General features: G+C 38.9%; 2 protein-coding genes across 3 annotated transcripts; one reads left to right on the top strand and one right to left on the bottom strand.

Moving 5' to 3' along the window:
- The first annotated feature begins 50 nt into the window (after positions 1 to 50).
- Positions 51 to 3,655, top strand: LOC139935985 (large ribosomal subunit protein eL21-like). Its single transcript, XM_071930658.1, has 5 exons — positions 51 to 177; positions 1,285 to 1,427; positions 1,816 to 1,928; positions 2,512 to 2,671; positions 3,442 to 3,655. Exons 2-5 carry the CDS (start codon positions 1,293 to 1,295, stop codon positions 3,529 to 3,531), a joined length of 498 nt encoding a protein of 165 aa, XP_071786759.1. The 5' UTR covers positions 51 to 177; positions 1,285 to 1,292; the 3' UTR covers positions 3,532 to 3,655.
- Positions 3,656 to 3,786: 131 nt separating this feature from the next.
- On the bottom strand, positions 3,787 to 20,845 carry LOC139935984 (electron transfer flavoprotein-ubiquinone oxidoreductase, mitochondrial-like). 2 transcript variants are annotated; one of them, XM_071930655.1, is made up of 13 exons: positions 20,807 to 20,845; positions 18,599 to 18,709; positions 15,524 to 15,676; positions 14,761 to 14,919; positions 14,257 to 14,375; positions 13,181 to 13,258; positions 12,825 to 12,971; positions 12,180 to 12,245; positions 11,631 to 11,849; positions 9,733 to 9,901; positions 9,273 to 9,455; positions 7,703 to 7,924; positions 3,787 to 7,304 (listed from the first exon to the last, which is right to left on the bottom strand). In XM_071930655.1, exons 1-13 carry the CDS (start codon positions 20,838 to 20,840, stop codon positions 7,141 to 7,143), a joined length of 1,824 nt encoding a protein of 607 aa, XP_071786756.1. In that variant the 5' UTR covers positions 20,841 to 20,845; the 3' UTR covers positions 3,787 to 7,140. The 2 variants fall into 2 exon arrangements, with proteins under 2 accessions (XP_071786756.1, XP_071786757.1); XM_071930656.1 differs by having other exon boundaries at positions 18,599 to 18,712; positions 20,807 to 20,827.
- Between the last annotated feature and the right edge of the window lie 24 nt (positions 20,846 to 20,869).

The following is a 20,869-nucleotide window of genomic DNA, read 5'->3' as shown; positions in this document are numbered from 1 at the left end:
CGCCTCTACCTCAACAGGGAAATGATGCACACTTTGCATGATTTGGGAATGGGTTTTTGAAGGAACCAGACTATTAAGGTCAATGACTTTGGAATTTCAGTGCAAGCCACGTATTTTATCGCGAGAAATACCACGTGCCCGTGATCTCCCTCTTTCTAGTCGGCCATTTCACCAGAGGTGAGAGAAAAAGTGTTCCCCATTTTACACCCATTATAAGGGTGTTTTGGGGTATAATAACATCAATTTTTATGGAAAGGGTTGTAAATTATATAGTTGAATTTCAAATATTTGTACAAATATAAAGCTGGGTTATCATAAAGCTGGATAAAATTCAAGAATTAAACATAATTAACAGTTCACCTTGGCCAGTTGTGTGCATGTACATCGCATTGCATTGGCGGTACATGTTGTGCAGCATGCTTCTTCGGCTTGTGTGTGCTGCAACTGCTGTGTGGATGGTGGACGTAACACGTAGGGTCAGTTCGCCCCTTGAGGTCGCCCCAAGTCTAAAAAACTGTTAGAAAAGGTGGCCAAAATCCAGCCTACACTATTGTTTAATATTTCGCCATCAATAGTTTATTAATATTAGTTAGATTACAATCATCCTGCACAGAAAGAATGACAGAGAATGAGATGGATATCTTTCGTTATCCATCCATCCCATAATTGATCATTCTGCCAAAATTTTTTCACAAATTCAAATTGTTTACTTAAAAAAAAAAAGGGATTTTCTCATTTCAGATAATGACAAATGCAAAAGTGGGAGCAGAATACTGAAACTTTTGGTTTCCCATATTCAAATTCAATCATTTATAATTAGTTAGGGCCTATATGGTTTATATTCAATAATCAATTTCAACCGTTAACAAAAACTGCCATTTTATTTTAAAAGAAAGTTGGGAACAAATTCAGTTGCCAGTGCCACTCATTATTAATCAAGACAATTTTATTTCATAATCAATGACAAAGTGGCGACCAGTTTGCGGATATGGAAACTTTTCTGAGGAAATTTGGAAAGGGATTAAAAATTTACATGTGTTGGGATCACCAAAAAAATGGGGGGTTTGGCATCTTTCCAAAATGTTTTGCAGCGAAAACGCTTCTTGGTGCCGGCCACCAACAAATGGCATGACATGAGAATCATGCTCATGGAAAAGTGTGGATACTTCTTAAGGAAGTGAAACGATAACATGCAAGGGGGCGTGACTTTGTTTTACCTGATGTGACATAATTAATTCACTAAAATTCATTAATTCACAATTCTGTAATGTCATTTTTCTACAGACAGCATCATGGTGAAGACAAACACAACAGGTTACCGTCGCGGTACGCGGTACATGTTCTCGCGTGAATTCCGCAAGAAGGGTGTAGAGCCGCTTTCCACTTTCCTCCATGTTTACAAGCGAGGAGACTACGTCGACATCAAGGTATTATAAAAACAAATGTTTGATGAGGGTCGTTTACCTCATGGACATAAAATATGGTTGTTGAGTAAAGTTTGTCATTGTTGAAAAGGTTTGTTACAAATACATCAAATGAACAACAATACTGAGTAACTCTTTGCAGATCTTGTATTTGACAAACTCAAGTACTTTTTATCATTCATCGACACAGTGATTGTTTACTGATATAAATAATTAGTCTGCTACATCAGTGGTGTATGAACTTTTGTTCATAAAACTGACATGAACAAAACGTGTACCCATGATAATGCAAAACTACTCAAATTTTGTCACTATTTTAATCAAGTAAAATGAGAAGTTCGCTTAGATTTGGGTGGCTAACTTGTTACTCCTTTGTATTGGTTTCTGTTAGGGTTGCGGAGCCTTCCAGAAGGGTATGCCCCACAAGACCTACCATGGTAGAACTGGTCGTGTCTTCAACGTGACCCCTCATGCTGTTGGAGTCATCGTCAACAAGCAGGTTGGGTAAGTATCCCAAGATGAATACACGCAAAAAATAAAATAGTACCGAGCAAAAATCAAGTCCACCATATTGTTGACATAGAATCGCCAGAGGAAAAATTGCTGTGCCCCTTCAAGATTGAACTTCAAGGCCTGTTACACCAACACACACTGTATACTCAGTACTCTCCCAAGTTGCCTTGCGACAGCATATGTGTTACCGCTAGCACACTGAGCTAGCCCTGTGGCTGGAGGTAGCTCAAATCATATGTGTTAGGGTCTGGAATCGCAACAATGTAATGGGTTATACAGAGAATTCAGTTGAGTCAATTTTTATCCCTCCAAAATTCCCAACTTTTCCACCTAGTGTTGGCCAGCTGGGATTTACCTGCACGAAGTAAAGACTTTGAATGATGTCCAGCAAATATATACATTTATTTTCCAGGTCCAGACAAAATATTGCAAAAACCCTCCAAAAGAGCGCTAGAAAATCAACAAAACAAAAACCTAAAATTGCTCAAAAGCAAACCAAACACGGGAACTGACTGGAAACGTCTTAATGGAAAACACAAACTTAATGTTGGATTGATTTTTTTGTTGCATACAGAAACCGAATCCTCCCCAAGCGAATCAACGTACGCATCCAGCACGTGAAGCCCTCCAAGTGCCGTGACGATTTCCTCCTGCGTGTCAAGCGCAACGAACAGCTGAGACGTGACGCTAAGGAAAAGGGTGTCAAGCTGGACCGCAGTCTCCTCAAAAGACAGGTTAGTTCTCAACATATTTAAGAGTAATGTTGCTAGAATTGAGGCCGGTGTTACTGGGAGACTATTGGGACGCTTGATGGCAGCAGACTTATCAGGTAAAATCCACTGTTCTTGGTAATGTGTGCAGGCTCAGAACTTTGAAACAATGGTAAGTCTGCTGCCACCTAGTTTTCAAAAGTCCCCGATTGAGGGTTACATATTTTACAATTTAAAGACTGAATCAGCTGCCAATCTTGCTATTGGAGTTTGGCATACATTATCAAGCCGTCGCAGTGTTTTTTGTTTACAAGACCAGAATCAACATGAAAAGAAAGTAAAATCAAAATGAGAATGCAGTTTAATCATCTTGACTGTTTCATTTGATCAAAGAATTAAGAGAAGGTTGATCCCTTCTATTTTATTGGTGATACTCCACACAATTGAAAGACATACGAGACTCAAACTCAATATTTGAACGTCATTCTTTTGAATCAAAGATGCTGAACTGAAAAAACAAGACCAACAAACTCTTCCCTTCTTGCATTTACCAACCAGACTCTGAAATCACTTGCCTCAGGCCTGTGGTCCTGTGTATAAGTCGAGCCATGTCTTCCATCGCTTATGTTGAGCAAAATCACTGTCGTGGAACTCGCGCACAGTGAGATCACAACAGCTTTCTTGCAAGTAACTTGATCGTCCAATGTGTGGCATATATGCATTACAAGTGGACTGAGCGAATTTATTTCTCAATGCAGACTTTTTTTAATGCAGTGTTTTCATTTCATTTGCAGCCGGAGCAGCCCCGCAAAGCCCACTTCGTGAGGTCCAAGAACAATGCACCGCAGCTTGTGGAGCCCATCCCATACAAGTTCATCGCCTAATCTACGACGATAACGGGACGGATACAAAATTACATCTATGTAAAATGCAACCAGCTGTTGTGAGGGTTAAAGTTATGTAATAAAAAAAAATAAAAAAATATCAAAGGTAAAACTTGAAACAAAATGCCTACGTTATCCTTTTGTTTGTTGTCGTTTATTAAGTATAGGCCCAATTTCACAGAGCTGTTATGGAATCAAAATTGCTTTACTAGTAAAAGCTTTCTGCTGATGGTGCAGGGAGGATACCAATAATTTTTAATACCAATGTCAACTAAAGAAAGGTTTTTGAATGTACATGTACTCTGATTACAGAATGAATCAAAACAAATCAGAAAGTATTCTGATCAGCGCAATTGTTTTATGCCAAGTTACTTTTTGTGTATAGGATTTGAGGCATTGCACGGTGAGGCATCAATGTATTTTTGGTTTGCGGTAACACCATGTGTGTATCTACTTCTTGTGGTTAAGCAGCTCTTGTGAGGTTGGGCCCAGTCTTGCTGTTGGGAACAATATTAAAAACAAATATTTCATATTTTAAAACCACAGATTAAACCCTTTATTCCTCTGCATTTGACAAATCCTTGAGAATAAGGCTTGAAAAAATAAAATCACATGAATGTACAATATTAATAGAAAGATATAATTATTCAAAGATGTAACCTGCCTCTGGTGTTCAAAATGCATTCCATGACTAAAGCCCGGTTTATACTTCCTGCGAATGCGAAGCGAATCTTGACGTCACAGATTCGCTGCGAAAGGAGGGTGTGACGTCAAATTCACGTCAAATTCGCTTCGCATTCGCATTCGCAGGAAGTATGAACCGGTTTGAGGATGCATCGCTGAATGCAGGGAACTCAATTCCTACCGCTAGTGTTCAACTAACTAGTAACTAATGGTACCAAGACAGAAGATGTACTTATGCAGTTGGTTGTAGAGCAATTCAAAAGATTTTGATGACCAAATTCTACTGGGAAAGTTCGACGACAGAATCGGTAAATTAACTGTTAAACACTTGATTATGTTTTCAAATTTGGTTTTAAAACGTACCATCTCTTCAAAAAGGAGAGTAGAAAAACTACAAAACATTGTAGTGGCTTATATTTTGATCAAAGGAGTGTCTTTGTCAAAGGTTAAAGTAGATGTCGTGAATGTCAAACATTTCACATACTTTATCCATCCAGTTATTGTTAACATAAATATGCAGCCAACAAGAAACAAGCCTCGGTAGTTGAATTAGAAATTGCACGTTTGTGAACACAATTCAAATAGAATCTCGGCCACTCCATAAACCCGAACTTCACTAAGTGATTAATACCAGCCTACTTAGACCCTTCCTCAGTCTCACACAACCCAGTAACTCTGATTATTGTGACCCCATGGCCCCTCTACACACCACAGAGCCAATTCCCAGGAATTAAAACCCCAGGAGTTCCTTGGGAACAATAACCCAACTGCCAGCCCATGTTCCTTTCACACATGATGCAAATTTCCTTGGAAAAATTATGCACTAGGCAGCAGGCCAACCCCAACAGAATTCAAACACCAGTTTCAAATGCAATCTTCTTAAAAAACATAAAATCAAGCAATCCACAATGATGAGATTATCAAGTCACACTAGATTACAAAGAAATTCAAATATTTTGCATTGTTGTTGCATGTACACAAATAAGGGACTCAATGTGTGGTGAAGAGGTTTTCAACTAGTGGTTTAATCCCAACGTTCTTGATAATTTTACCGAGACGAAGTCGAGGTAAATTATATAGAACCAGGCCTCGGCGGGTTTAAACCACTAGTTGAAAACCGATTCAACACACTTTGATTCCCGTTCATAAATACCTTTCTGGTCAAAAACATCATCACTTTTTGGTCAAAAAGTAAAATAAATGCAAAAATTATAATTGTTAAATGATTTCTTTCACACAACACCCCTCCAGCTATAAAATGGTAAAGCCCTCCGCCGCCCTCGGGTTAACAACTCCTTATAAGGGAATGCTGTGCATGTCGCGCGTATCGCGTGATGTGGCACAACCGTTTCAGCCGTTGCTCTCGACCAACAGGAATGAAGAAACTGTCTTAAAAGAACAGGTGCAAGGTCGCGTGTCACGCCCATGAATTGACACTTTTTCCCGGTCATAAACAAAGGTTTATACACACCCATGTGACACGCTCTCCACCAATAAGAATAGCGAAACTGTCCGAGGTATTTATGAATATTCTTTTAAAAAGACATGTAAACAAAATAAACATTTTTCTATGCCTGAATTTGTCCCAGTCTTTTTCCAAAAGTTTGGAGAGCCTTTGAGCACAATCATTTCTCTCAACAACACAACAGTTTTAAGCCTCAATACTCAATTTATTTCTGAAATAAATTAACGAAAATTTGTTTTATTTCATGACCAAATTATCCAAAATTTAAAACAGGAATTTACAATTAACATCGATCACACTAAAAAAAGTTCCAATCTTCGCTGAAACTAGGGTCAAATTTTAGGGTGGAGAATACAAGGGGTGCACCATTCTAGGGGGCACTTCTGGTCAATTAAAGGTTGTATACAACATTGGTAAAAATTAAAAAATTAATGTTCACAGACTTGGATTTGGTCAATGTTGAAACTTCACCTGAAATACACCTGCCTGGAAACTATTTTCTCGGGAGTCCAAAACGTTTTGATCTCGCGTGTCCAACATCTGAACAATGATAACATGAAATGTGGACCTCAACTATTTTCTTATGACTTTAATGATGGATTGAGCTTAAACTTTCACAGGTTTCTTAGTTCATGTATATGTTGGGTTTGGCAAGTGCGGATACCGGACAACACTCCATGTAACATGTATCATCCGAGACTGGTATCCTGCGTATTTTGCTTAGGAAATTGCTTCCTGCTGAAGGAACTCTGTACAAAATTTGGGTCAATAGATAATTTGAGCCACCAGCTTTTAACCTTTCGAGCAGCCGAGGGGCGCATGCAGAAGGACCAGCTTCATACTTTTTTAATTTTTTTAATAACTACAAAGTATATGGATCAACTCTGCTGATTGACTTTTTGGAACTACCCATAAACATCACTCTTTCATATACTGTAGTGATTTCTGGGTGGGTTAACTCAGAGGTTGACAAAATAGTGTGGACTGGCAGATTAGTCTCAATGGACCCGAATTGCACAAAAATTTCTTATGTGTGCTCAAACACTTAATCCTTTGAATTAGCCTTTCAGTAGTGAACCAATGTGTAAATTTTCAGACTGCTTCAATCTTTAGTGTGTGTGTCCAGGGAACATCCATACATCTGTTCAGATTGTTAGAACAAGAGTTGTGCCCTCCAAACATAGCCATTTACCCGTAAATATAATCTCCCTTCCAATCACACACAGTGGATCAAGCATGTAATGTAATTCCCCCCCCCCCCCCGTTTCTGCTGCAAGGGTTAATGGCAACAACTGTTATAACTATTGCAATATTGGCTTAGCAACCAATGCCCCCCCCCTCCCCCTTCAGTGAAAGATATATTCCACAGTATTCTAGGCCACTAGTAGCCAGTCGTTACATTCCACTGTATGCTAAGCCACTAGTAGCCAGTCATTCGCTTGGCCACCAGTAATCAGTCGTTACATGCCACTATAGGCTGGGCCACCACCGGCTTCAGGTACAACCCAGTTGATGTTTTGGGTGGGGTCTTTGATGTCGCAGGTTTTGCAGTGGACGCAGTTGGCTGCGTTGATTTGTAGTCTCATGCCTTCTCCTTCCTCTTTGGGAACGTATTCATAGACACCTAAGGAGACAGGTAAATGAAACAGAAAAATAATAATAAAAATCATTCTGGTATAGCGCATTTCGTCCAAGGCAAGACCCCAATGCTCTGTACAGGCATGATACTAATTTAAAGAAACATAAACAATTCTTAAACTACACATAAATATATATCAAAAAAATAATCATTTAAAAAAACAATCATCACATATTCTGTCCCCACAAAAGTTTAAAATCAAATATCATTTAAAAAAATAGCTTTCATTTAAAAAAAAATGTTTTCATAAAAACTAAAGGATTTACACTATCAAAAACGAATATGTCATGGAGTGAAATACGATAAGTCTTAGCCTGCTAAAGTCATCGCCAGACATTAAACAATTTTGACTTTTATTTACTTATTTGAATTAAAGTTCTTACCAGCAGGGCAAAACCTTCCTTCCGGTCCGTCGTACAGACTCAGGTTGGTGTTGACAGGAACGGAGTCGTCCAGCAGTGTGAGATGGGCCGGCTGATCGCTCTCGTGATTGGTCCCACTAAGAGCCACGGAGCTGAGGAGGTCAAAGCTCACCTCATTGTCTGGCTTGGGGTACTCAATGGGGGTACACTCTGCCGCTGGTTTTAAATACTCGTTGTCCCTACCTGTAAGAGGAAGAGGAATGCATTTGTTTAAATGTGAAGAATAGACCTTATGCACATGATGTCATATCAGTAGGGTGCCCTCACCTAGAGGTAAAAAAATTGCCATTCATTGGCCAAACCTGTGCGCTGCGCGTACAAATCTTTGCGTTTTGCTTAATAACAATAATAATGATAATAATAATAATAATAATAATAATAATAATAACAATAGTTTCATCATCATTTTACCTCTAAGATGGAGGCTGGATGACGTAAATGCATAAGGTCTTTTGATTATTTTGTAAGTAAGCACAAAAATGTGCACAGTCATCATCATGTGTACACAATTTTGTATTGTCCTAATATGAACAACAGAAAACCACTGTGTAGCAGTTATCTCAATGTACATGTTTATACAATCGCTGTGTCAGTGATGGAGAAAAAGCGCCTGAGTTTGTTGAATACAAGATCTGCAAAGGGTTACTCAATATTGTTCACCCCCCCCCCCCCCGAACAAAGATATTGACAAAATAGGGACACCGCCAATATAGGGCTAGATAGCTCAGTTGGTAGAGCGCCGGCACATTTCCGGAGGTCGTTGGTTCGAATCCCACTCTAGTCAATTCTTTGTTCAACCCCAAAAATCAATATTGTTCAATAAGCCTTTTTGAGGTATGGCGGACGTGATCTGCGCGTCACACGCGGCGCGACTTATGCCACGCTCACCATGTTGGTGGTCATTAGGTTTACATGTAAACTCCCGTGTCGCCTAAAATGCGCACTTCACTGAATAACACACGTTCTATTTCTATAGTCAATACGCACAAATTTACCCAAACCTTATAGTGTTGAAGCATTGTGGCCGCCATATCTCAAAAAGGCTGGGGGTCTTTATAACAAAAAGTGTACCCCTGATTGTGGCTGTGTACTTCTGCAAGAGGCAATGTCACGCCAGAGGCAATGTCACGTTGGGTGGATTTAACAAAAAGTAATGACTAGTCTTACATCAAGTTATATGACGAGTTGGCTAAAAATTTTAACTGGACCAGAGACCGGAACCAAAATGAGAAGAACACTATCTTCTAGTATACAGTGCTAACATGCACCAGTGTATGGGTAACAACCAAAATTAATATTCCTAATCCCGATGCAAGCAACATCTATTATAAGATTGATCTCATTTGTCTTATGAGTAAAGTTCAATGCTCAACAAAATAGAAAGATATTTGTATGTTAAAATTGCAGTGAGGTTGTTATTTTTCAAAAACACAAGATCGCCAAACTTATACTGTCGTTAAGTCTTCTGGCCTAATGCTAACGTCACTAGCCTCGGGCCTGGGGTCAAGTGTTAATTTTGAGCTCAGCTTACCATGATGCTTCAGTGTCCATGGTTCCTTCCCTCTCCCTAGGAAGTAAAAGATGCCCGCGTACAGCATAGACCCATAGACTCCTAGAGGATTGTTGAACGCTGGTCTGATGTTTCTTATTGAGTGTAGCTCCTTCCACAACCAGCTATCTTTTAGCTTGGGCTCATAGTCTTCAATGTATAACCCTAAATAACAGAGAAAGGGCGGAACAAGAAAAAGCTGGTTTATAAATATCGATATTTCTGATTTACACCCTTTTCAGACAGGCGCTCCAGATTCGTGCTGAACAAAACTCTGAATTAAGTTCACGAAAAGTTTGTTTTATTTTATACTATCAACAGCTCTCCATTTCTCAATAACAAGTAAGTAGGCCTAAACGCTAAAAAATAATTTGAGTAATTACCAGTAGTGTCTGGTGCCTGTAATAATAAGAAGAAAAAAAAGAAAGAAAAAAGACATTACCTGCTGTTTCTGACGAGGGATTTTCCTGAGTGAGCTTTTCAAACAGCGTCTCTGCTGCGATCATGCCGCTTTTCATGGCATTATGGGTACCTTTAAGCTTAGGCACGTTCATGAAGCCCGGGCTACATCCAATTAACATGCCCCCGGGGAAAGCTAGCTTCGGAATGGACTGAAATCATGAACGAAACAAAGAGCATATAAGTGTCTTATCATAGGTGGTCATTTTTGTCGAGCATTCATAAGAAATACTTTGCTTGAAAAAGATACATTTTCCCTTAACAATTTTTCCTTAAAGTATTTAAAAAATGAATTTACAGTAATAAACCATAATGGAAAATAATTGGGCAAATAATAATATCATATTGTTGAACAAAATAATATTGACTAGAGCGGGTTTTGAACCTGTAAGCTTTGGACTAAAGTGCCAGCCTTGGTTCTTGTGAAATACAATCACCTCTTGTTTATATGAGTGCATGACATAGTGGAATGCACTTGTACACACAGATAAGGCTGCTGCAGCGGATAACTGACTCTGGGTATTTTGGGGTTGACTGCCAACCTTAGGGCTTGGCGGCTCAGTTGGTAGAGCGACGACACATTTATCCAGAGGTCCCATGTTCAAACCTCACTTTAGTAAACTTTCTCAAGATCACCCTCTTAAATGAAATGAGTATGACCTTTATAACTCTTTGATATGAATATGATTGGTTGCCTGAAAATTCCCTTGTGTCAGATAAAGAGTCAGACTTGAATGTTACACTTTGGATTTAAAAACAAATCACACAGCACTGATATGATAAAACAGCGTTATATTTGTAGGAGCAATTAAGTTTAAGGAAATAAATCTAGGCCAATTAAAAAAACAAAGCTAAAACTCGGGTACAATGAAAAAGAAATTACATGGAAATGTTCAAACGCAGAAAAGAATTTAAATAAACACAGAGAAAAAGTAATAAAATAATGGTTCATATGCATAATGGTAAAAGGCACATTAGAAACTATAATATTTAGGAATTGGAAACAAATACAGTCCATTTTGCAGAGAACAATGGATAAAAGACAATAATAATGCACCATAATGCAAGACACAATTATACAAACAAACAAAATTTGATAAATGGGGTAAAAATTGATAAATCGGGTCTTACTGCACAACATCACAACTCATGTCACAACGCATGTCATAAGTCATAAAAGCAATCTTTACAGACTTCAACCATATCAAGGTGATCGAGTTCCCCAAAACTAATTAATTCTGGACAATGATGGGCTAAATTTTCAAAGAGCTGCTCTAGCAGAACATTTTCTCAATGAATTTCTGCCGCGGAAAAAATAAGCAGGGATTCAGTCAGCAACAATACACAAAAGGTTATAGTTTGGCTGGTAAAATATTTCTGGTAAGCAATTATAGTCTTGTGCTTACTTTGGGTTTTTTGTTTAACTTTATAGCTCAGAAATTTTGGCCCTGTAAGAAGTTTGATGACACGATAAAATCTGTGCCCTAAAGCGGACACAACATTTTCAGCACAGAAAAAAAACTTTCTTAGCTTAAGGTTGTTGTGACTGGTGCCCGACTCATTTTCACTTAGCAAAGAAACTGCTCTAAGCATTACTGACAGCTTTATGAAATCATGCTCTGGGCCCAGTTTCATATAGCGCTGCTTAACACACAAAATTGCTAAGCATGAAATTTCTTCCTTGATAAAAACAGGATTGCCAACCAAATTTCAATTTGCTGCATTTTCTATGTTACTAATATTCAGCTGTTGTTTGTTTACCCTGAAGATCACGTGGATATTTGGTTGGTAATCCTGTTTTTATCAAGGAAGAAATTTCATGATAAGCAAATTTTTGTGCTTAGCAGCTATATTAAATAGGGCCAAGATGTCTTTATTTACCTGAACACCGCCCTCATTGAGTGCCCTTGCACCGTATGCTATCCTCGTACCACCTGCAAATGTCGGCCTGATGGATGGATGCTGCTTGAATCTCTGTAGCTCTTTGAATGGACTGATGTATGGGTTTTTGTAATCTAGACAAACGACAAATCCAACGACAACTGTTGGGGAGCCCTCATCCAAGTGGTATAAGAATGAGCCACCGTATGTGTCCAGTTTCTGAACGGAAAAAAACACAGAAATCAAGTTATTTAATACATGGAATTTGTTCAAACATCGTTATGATTTAACACAATTTTGTTGTGACCAAAATAAAGTTTGGGATGCCAATTTCAAACTTGTGTCTGCCTTGTGTATGCTTTACAAACATCAGGGGCGATCATGTTGGTGTATTGTATCTCAGCAACTCTACAACTGGTTACCCAGGCCATCCATGGGAAACGTAGATGAGGTCGCCCTAGGACATTTGCAGAAGCTAGTAAGGATTATTTGATGATCACATAAATCACTTGTTTCTTTGTTTGGGCCAACTTGCTAAACTCAACTTACCAGTGGCCAACCCACGGTGTGTTCCACTCGCCCTGGATGGTGCTGGCTTGGATCAACTTCCCATACCTTTAATCCAAGATAGATTTGAAAAATAAAATTGCATTAATTCATGATAATTAGTTATTTATTTTCTAACCAGACACAGTTTAAGGGAGGGTATACGTTTGGTAATCACTCTTACAGTTAATGGAGATAAATATTAAGAAGCCTACAGCAGCATTTGCTAGAAAACACTTTAAAGTAATAAGGTTATGTGAAAGGATTTAAGTTTTTTATGCCCCAAAATTTGAATCTGAGAAACTAGTGACATTAAGGTTTTAAGATTGTGTATTCCTATCGGAGATTATTCTTACTCCGTTGACAAAACCACTTCGGGTGATTTCCCGAAAATGTGACCACCTTTTGGAATGAAATTTTCACCTCTTTCTTTTATTGTATACATCTACATTTGTATAGAATGAAAGCAATTTAACAGTTCCGGAAACCATAGGTATCAGATCAGCAGAAAAAGCTGTCTGTCTGATGAATCTGGAGCTGTTTTATTTTTATTTATATAATTTTTTCTTTTTCTTTTGGGGGGGTGAGGGGGGGGGGGAGGTTATGTTTTTTTCCAAGAATTTAAATGATGAGAGTGTTCCGCCTGACCTCTTTCAGACCGATGGCGTATGTCTGCGGTTGACAGTCCTTCCTTAGGTCAAACTTCTTGTACAGTTCCTTGCCTAGATGACCATGGCATCCCTCGGCGAAGATTGTGCATTTTGCATGGAGCTCCATTCCTCTCTCAAATGTGTCCTGAAAGTTCAAGGATTCAACCATTTAATAACAATAAAAGCAGTTGGGGTATGATGAGCAGAGTTCCATGGAAGAATTCAACGAGCCTTCTCAAGGATAAATTCATGGGCTTCATCAAACATGATGAACTTTTTACCAGTTCAGGCTGACGACAAAACAAAAATCAACATTAAAACTTTGTGGGAAGGAAGTGAAGAGTCTCTTCTTACCTTTGGTGAGCCATCCTTTGCAATTCCAACATCGCTGGTTGCTATGCCTTTAACACTTCCATCTTCATGATACAGAATCTGCAGGTAGGTTTATCAAATTGTTTAAATGCATTTTTTTGGCAATTGCTACACAAAATCACAACAGAAAGGTTAAGTCAAACTAGTTGGGTTTGGTGTGTGCCCACATTTTATTCTGTTAAACTGAGGCTTATTAAACTGAGACTTATTAAACTGTAATAAGCTGATTACATGGGTTATGCAAACCTACATAATACAGGCATGATATTTTGTCAAACATTTTGAGCACAAAGGCTGACCTATAGGCTTTAATGTTTTTTTTCCCAGCTTGTTAATGACGGTCGTTGCTGATTAAAAAATAAGGGCAAAAAATCAGAAACAGACTAAAGTAAATGTAGGAAGAATTTCATGCCTGCATACAGTCCAACAGTTTGGGTGTTCAGTTATCATATCGTGTTGGGTTTTGTTGGAGTGAGGAAGGATCCTAACAGAAAACTACCCTTCTTGGGTTGTGTTTACACTAGTATAAAAGCGAGTTATAACCAAAGATTACAGAGTCCCTGTACCATTTCAGCAAGCAAATGATTTGTTATATCTTTGACAGTAAATGTCAGTGTCTGCACTTATCTATTGTTGCATCAAAAGAGTTGCTTACTGAAATGGCCTTCATGACACATTTCACATTTGTATTAATTTAATTTTGTGGGTACATAAAAGGGCAATATTACGCACATTAATCAGGTAAAAACATTACAAGCTATAGCAATGAGCAATTAAAATACAGAGGAAAACAACCATCTTGAGCCCAACGGATTGCCTAAAAGAAACACAGTTACTGTCAAGAGGCTTTCCTCTCCAGCTAAAGAGCACAACTGAAATTTAAAAATGTAAAAATGTAAAAATATACAAATACTTATATAGCAATAAAAAATATTACAAATACACATAAGAATACACATAAAAGGGCCCACAATTTCAGCTGAAAATCTTCATGTCGCGCCATTGACGCTCTATTATCATTGGTTATAACCAAGCAACTTAACTCTTCCTCTACTAACCTCACTTGCTGGGTAGCCAGGATATATCTCAACTCCCAGCTCTTCTGCGTATTCACCGAGCCAGCGTACAACGTTACCCAACCTCACAATGTAATTGCCATGGTTGTACATTGGAAGCCCTAGAAGGGAGATAAATAACAAGAGATGAATCTTAAGTACACAGAAACATAAACAGCTGTTGCAATCTGCTCACCAACCTAAAAGACTTACTGCATAAATGTAAAAAATGGTTCTGGCCTGTGTTTCGACCCTAGCAAAGCCTTTCCCGAAGGCTAAACGACAACACAAAACACATAGGGAATCTTGTCTACATCAATACATAGCTCAAAGATAATGTCAAAGTGTAAAATCAGTAATACCTACAGGTATGGGAAAATTCTTGGATTACTTTTAGAATGCACAATTATGCGTTATGCATAAGAGAATTTTTCATTTTTGTGGACAATGAAATGTGAGTATGCAACTTTGAAATTGTCCTTATAAAAAATCTTTGTGTTTACGTACCTTTAAAAATTGGAATTGGAATTCGTCCCTTCTCCGTCAGGATCCCAAATTTGTCCTCCTTGACAGGGGTGAGAAGTGGCAAGCCTTTCTCCTTCCAGTCAGGTATAAGCTCATCAAATACCCGGGGCTCAACGCACGCTCCAGAGAGTGTGTGACCACCTGAAACAAAAAAATACACCAACAACTTGTTAGTTATCCAGGTTGGCTCCGGCGTTTCATTTGTCACATCACAACGGAGGGGTTAGCAAAAGCATTGATAAACTAAATTTTAAAACTAATGACAACTCCTCGGTTTTAATCTCACAAAACATCCACAATGACTTTGTTGGTCTTAATCAGCGTTGTAGGCAGTGTCGGGCGGGCCTACCCAGACCTAAACAATTTTTTCTAGCATTCTAACAAATAATATACACTGTGCCGCCCAGAACAGATTTCCCCCAGATTGCACTTCAGCAACGATGGCCCATATCTAAACATGAATAATTTTGTTGATCTGATTTGCCCTTGGTGGATCTGGACCCCACCACTAAAATTAGTCTAGCTACAACACAGGGCCCAACTTCGTATAGAACTGCTGTGGCAAAAACAATAGCTAAAGCACAACAAATATGTGCTAACCAGAATATGGTTTCCAACTGAACTACCATGCCACATACATATTTTGTGACTGGTATCCTGCTCATTTCTGCTAAGCAGACAATTGTTAAGGAATATTTTCTGCTTAAGCAGCTCAATGAAATTGGCCCCATGTCTTAGCGCTTACCTATTTCAGCAGCCTTCTCCACCAGACACACCCTGAGTTCAGTTCCTTTCTCCAGACTTAGTTGTTTGAGTTTGATGGCAGCAGCCATTCCAGCTGGGCCGCCCCCAACGATCACAACATCAGCCTCATCAGCGTAGCGTTCCATCTCCACATCTAGGAAGTCACAAACAAATTGTAATTCAGTAAGTCTCCTGATGATAACTAGTGCAAGCTAGTCCAAACGTTGAGACCAATTAAGAACTCACTCTGCAATAGTGAAGTTTATGGCTGGAAGTCCCTTCGATCCACCAAAGTGAAAGTAGAAGTTAATAACCAGTTCTTTTAAGAACTTAGATGTCTACCGAATATTGAAAAATATATTGCGTGGCAGTGGAATGCAATTGCAAGACAACATGTAATATTATTTTATATTATTTACAAGTGATATTTCAAATCATGACGTCCTTTATATCAAATCATATCAGTCTGTACAATTCAATGAGGAGTTTTTGTGTCAGTCAAAAGATCAAATAAAATGCCTTTTGAATTTGGTTTTACTGCGCCTTGAACACCCAGCAGGGTGGATATGTGCGCATTACAAGTCTTGTTATTATTATTATTATTATTAATAAATACCTTGGACGGTTTCAAGTCTCTGATTGGTCAAAACCCGGTCACGTGTGGGAGTGTTAACGGTGGTATAAAGACCGGCTTTGGAAAATAGCGAATAAGTGGCCACTAAATCAGCATACATTGTGTAAACCTTGCGCGTTGCACTGTATCGCACGCTTATTTATATCCCTGTTAGTTTCATTGCAACTTCGCGCACTTACACGTACGCGCGCTGAAAATGTATCAATTTTGAGTGCGCGCGTGTAACATGTGCGCGCGTATAAAATGACGCCGAGCTTATGCACGCGTGTTAATGCACAAGGAACAGCTACTGCCTAATCATTTGCCTCCTTTGACCCCAGTGAAGGCGCTGAACAGATCATTATTTGAAAGAGTCACTGGTCTCAAAGATCAGTAATGTGATTAACGCACGAAAGAGATGGGAACCATCAAAAGCTCAAATATGGCCCCTGAACATGTCTGGAAGTACCGCCAAGAGAAAAGTCACACAATTTGGACAACTTAAGCCGTTTAATTCGCTAAAAAAGGTATTTATTAATGGGAATAACAGTGTCAGCCACCAACCCGGTCATTACCACGCAGTGAAGACCGGGTACTCGCACTGTTATTCCCTAAATCAAAGTTCAAAATAACAACCGGACCAGAATTTATTTCACCTCTACCGGAATCTTCGTGAGAATCTGCTTTCCCATCTTGTAAGTTTATCTTTTTATTAAGTACTGATCAACTAGAATATTTTTTGTATTTGTCTGATGGGTTACAGAAGTGTGATTTGATACTAGACAGAGTTATAATTGTATAAATACCAGACTCCAAGTCAACATTCCAACGTCGGTCCTTTCTGCTGAGTCACAGTGGCTAGGGCCTATTATTCAATTGAAAATCACAAGACTGCAGGAATTGTCAGGTCATGAGTTTACTGGCCCAAGGCTAATATCACTGGCCTCAACCTGGGTCCTGTGCCAAATTTCTAACACTGTATATTACTGGGTCATTCAGTTTACTGGCACAATGCTAAAATCACTGGCCTCAGCCTGGGTGCTATGGTCTAGTGCCAAACTCAAACCCTGAATATTACTAGGTCATTCAGTTTACTTGCCCAATGCTAATATCACTGGCCTCAGCCTGGGTGCTGTGGTCAAGTGCCAAACTCAAACCCTGAATATTACTGGGTCATTCAGTTTACTGGCCCAATGCTAATATCACTGGCCTCAGCCTGGGTGCTGTGGTCAAATGCCAAACTCAAACCCTGAATATTACTGGGTCATTCAGTTTACTGGCCCAATGCTAATATCACTGGCCTCAGCCTGTGAGCTGTGGTCAAGTGCCAAACTCAAACCCTGAATATTACTGGGTCATTCAGTTTACTGGCCCAATGCTAATATCACTGGCCTCAGCCTGTGAGCTGTGGTCAAGTGCCAAACTCAAACCCTGAATATTACTGGGTCATTCAGTTTACTGGCCCAATGCTAATATCACTGGCCTCAGCATAGGTGATGTGGTCTAGTGCCAAACTCAAACCCTGAATATTACTGGGTCATTCAGTTCACTGGCCCAATGCTAATATCACTGGCCTCAGCCTGGGTGCTGTGGTCAAGTGCCAAACTCAAACCCTGAATATTACTGGGTCATTCAGTTTACTGGCCCAATGCTAATATCACTGGCCTCAGCCTGTGAGCTGTGGTCAAGTGCCAAACTCAAACCCTGAATATTACTGGGTCATTCAGTTTACTGGCCCAATGCTAATATCACTGGCCTCAGCCTGTGAGCTGTGGTCAAGTGCCAAACTCAAACCCTGAATATTACTGGGTCATTCAGTTTACTGGCCCAATGCTAATATTACTGGCCTCAGCCTGGGTGCTGTGGTCAAGTGCCAAACTCAAACCCTGAATATTACTGGGTCATTCAGTTTACTGGCCCAATGCTAATATTACTGGCCTCAGCATAGGTGATGTGGTCTAGTGCCAAACTCAAACCCTGAATATTACTGGGTCATTCAGTTTACTGGCCCAATGCTAATATCACTGGCCTCAGCATAGGTGATGTGGTCTAGTGCCAAACTCAAACCCTGAATATTACTGGGTCATTCAGTTTACTGGCCCAATGCTAATATCACTGGCCTCAGCCTGTGAGCTGTGGTCAAGTGCCAAACTCAAACCCTGAATATTACTGGGTCATTCAGTTTACTGGCCCAATGCTAATATCACTGGCCTCAGCCTGGGTGCTGTGGTCAAGTGCCAAACTCAAACCCTCAATATTACTGGGTCATTCAGTTTACTGGTCCAATGCTAATATCACTGGCCTCAGCATAGGTGATGTGGTCTAGTGCCAAACTCAAACCCTGAATATTACTGGGTCATTCAGTTTACTGGCCCAATGCTAATATCACTGGCCTCAGCATAGGTGATGTGGTCTAGTGCCAAACTCAAACCCTGAATATTCTTTAATATTTAACACCATTACCTTTCCATCTTTCATCTTTTTCCCTTGGGACGACTGTGTAGTGTGTAGTGATTTTAGGTGTTGTGGATGTGCAGTACGATGCCTTAGTAGACACTCTGGCATATCTGCACGCTGCTGACAAAACATGAATTGAATTAGAGAGAAAGGAGATAAAGGAATATGACTTGATGTCTTTAAAGGCACTGTACACGTTTGGTAATTACTCAAAATATATTAGCATAAACCTTACTAGGTAAAGAGCAACAGAGACCTGTTGATAGTATTAAACATTTTGAGAAACAACTCCCTGTGAAGTAACATAGTTTTTGAAAAAAGGGTAATTTCTCACTAAAATAATAAAAGACTTCTGGCCAGATAGCTTTAATTTCCATCTGAAAGCACACTTCATGTATTTTGTACAACAAGGGTGTTTTTTCATTCATCATTTTCTTGCAACTTCAAAGACCAATTGAGTCCAAATTTTCACAGGTTTGTTATTTTGTGCATTATGTTGCAAAATACCAAGTGAGATTACTGGTCTTTGACAATTACCAAAGGTGCCCAGAGTATTTTTTGATGTAATCTGGCTTTAGGCCAAGTAAAAAGTACACAAGTTGATCGTCCACACCTTCACTCTTTTTTTTTTTTTTAGGGCTGCATCCTTTATTTTACTAATTTTTATTTTTCGAGGCTCTCCTCTTCAGCTGATCCTAAAGAGAACAATATTGAAATATAAAAATATATAAATTTGTAAACAAATAAACAGCAATAACAAATACACATACAAAGGCCAACAATTTTGGCTGGAGTTTATCAAGTTGCGCCATAAGCATTCTAATATCTTTGGTTGTTCCCGAATCAAACGTGATGCTCTAGAACACGCATTTAACCGTCTGTATCATAAAACAAAATTAGTGATGTACCTGCAAATCTTTTTAGTATAATAATTTGACCCTATTATTCCGGGTCCTCATGCAACAAATAGATGTAAAATAAGTTCGTGATGGATTTTCAAACTGAAGAGTTGGTGGCCTGTTTGACGAAAAAAAAAAAAAAAAAAAAAAAGGCCCCCATCCTCCTCTTTTTTTTGAAAAATTCGTACGATACACTGTTTTTAAAATTTTATTTGGCCTTAAAGCCATAGGACACTTTCTGAGCAGAACAACACATTTTAAGTTCACAGATACAAATAACTAACAGGGTTTACAGAAGGTAATGATGAAAGACTTCCCTTGAAATATTATTCCATGACATGCTTATACTTTTTAAGAAAGCATTTCAACAAACTCGATATCGAGACTAACTGATTTATTTTAAACACATGTCATGACACGGAGAAAGGGTGGAAACAAGGGAGGGTTTTCCCGTTATTTTCTCTTGACTCCGATGACAGATCGAGCCTAAATTTTCACAGGTTTGTTATTTTATAATATAAGTTGTGATACACTAAGTATGGGCCTTTGGACAATACTGTTTACCGGTTAAGAACCTTGAAAACAAAATACACAAAAAAGGCACAACTGAACTCAACTAACTACAAATTCATACAAACACTACAGTCCATATACTGCTTGTGATGGGTTGGCTACATGTCTACAGCTAGCCCCACCCCTAAAATGTAGTTGTCAATAAATGGTGGATTCTCTCAATTTTGTTTAATGAATGTAATGGAACCGAGATACTGTACTCCGGTCCAGTCCAGTCGACACTGACAATGACAAGGTTGAGTCTGTAGAGATAACAGTTATTTCAATATTGGTTCAGTTCAACGGATTGCATGCTTGATGCCAACCGAGACATGGACATACTTTTAAAAATAAAGTTTTATTTTAATCTAATATGAACAAAATAGTAAATTTGAACTATTTTTTCTGTCATTGCGGTATGATAAACCATGGGCATGGATAAATATAAATCATAAAGCTATGATAACCATGGAGGGGGGAAGGAGTTATGTAAACAAAATTGATCCTATGAGCTCACCGCCCCTGAAAAACAAGACATTACATCATCATTGTCAGCATCACAACACAACACAACAGAGAATCTGATTTAACTGAGAATGAAAAACTGCCGGTGCTAATGTTTTGATAAACTCTCTTATGAGACAAATAAGACGCATAGAAACAACTGGAAAACAACGGGATATCATAGGGGTACATAAATAATTGAAATTAAAAGGATTTAAAGGTAAAGAAAAACACAAATAAAATACTTTTTTTTACATACCAGCACGGCATAGTCTCGACGTGGACAGCGCCATCTCAAAAATAATTGTGTAATTGTTTATCA

The sequence above is a fragment of the Asterias amurensis genome, chromosome 4 (assembly GCF_032118995.1).
Source record: "Asterias amurensis chromosome 4, ASM3211899v1".
In the NCBI taxonomy this organism is placed as follows: domain Eukaryota; kingdom Metazoa; phylum Echinodermata; class Asteroidea; order Forcipulatida; family Asteriidae; genus Asterias; species Asterias amurensis.
The sequence above is the reverse complement of the archived record's forward strand: the minus strand, read 5'-3'. Positions and strand labels throughout refer to the sequence as shown.

Bases quoted from the DNA above. Each gene is read 5' to 3' on its own strand.
- LOC139935985 (XM_071930658.1), top strand. From the start codon at position 1,293: ATGGTGAAGACAAACACAACAGGTTACCGTCGCGGTACGCGGTACATG. The intron at 1,428-1,815 runs GTATTATAAAAA...GGTTTCTGTTAG, and splicing joins GAGACTACGTCGACATCAAG to GGTTGCGGAGCCTTCCAGAA. The intron at 1,929-2,511 runs GTAAGTATCCCA...TGTTGCATACAG, and splicing joins ATCGTCAACAAGCAGGTTGG to AAACCGAATCCTCCCCAAGC.
- LOC139935984 (XM_071930655.1), bottom strand. From the start codon at position 20,840: ATGGCGCTGTCCACGTCGAGACTATGCCGTGCTG. The intron at 11,850-12,179 runs GTAAGTTGAGTT...TTTTCCGTTCAG, and splicing joins ACACCGTGGGTTGGCCACTG to AAACTGGACACATACGGTGG. The intron at 7,925-9,272 runs GTAAGCTGAGCT...TTCCTCTTACAG, and splicing joins ATGGACACTGAAGCATCATG to GTAGGGACAACGAGTATTTA.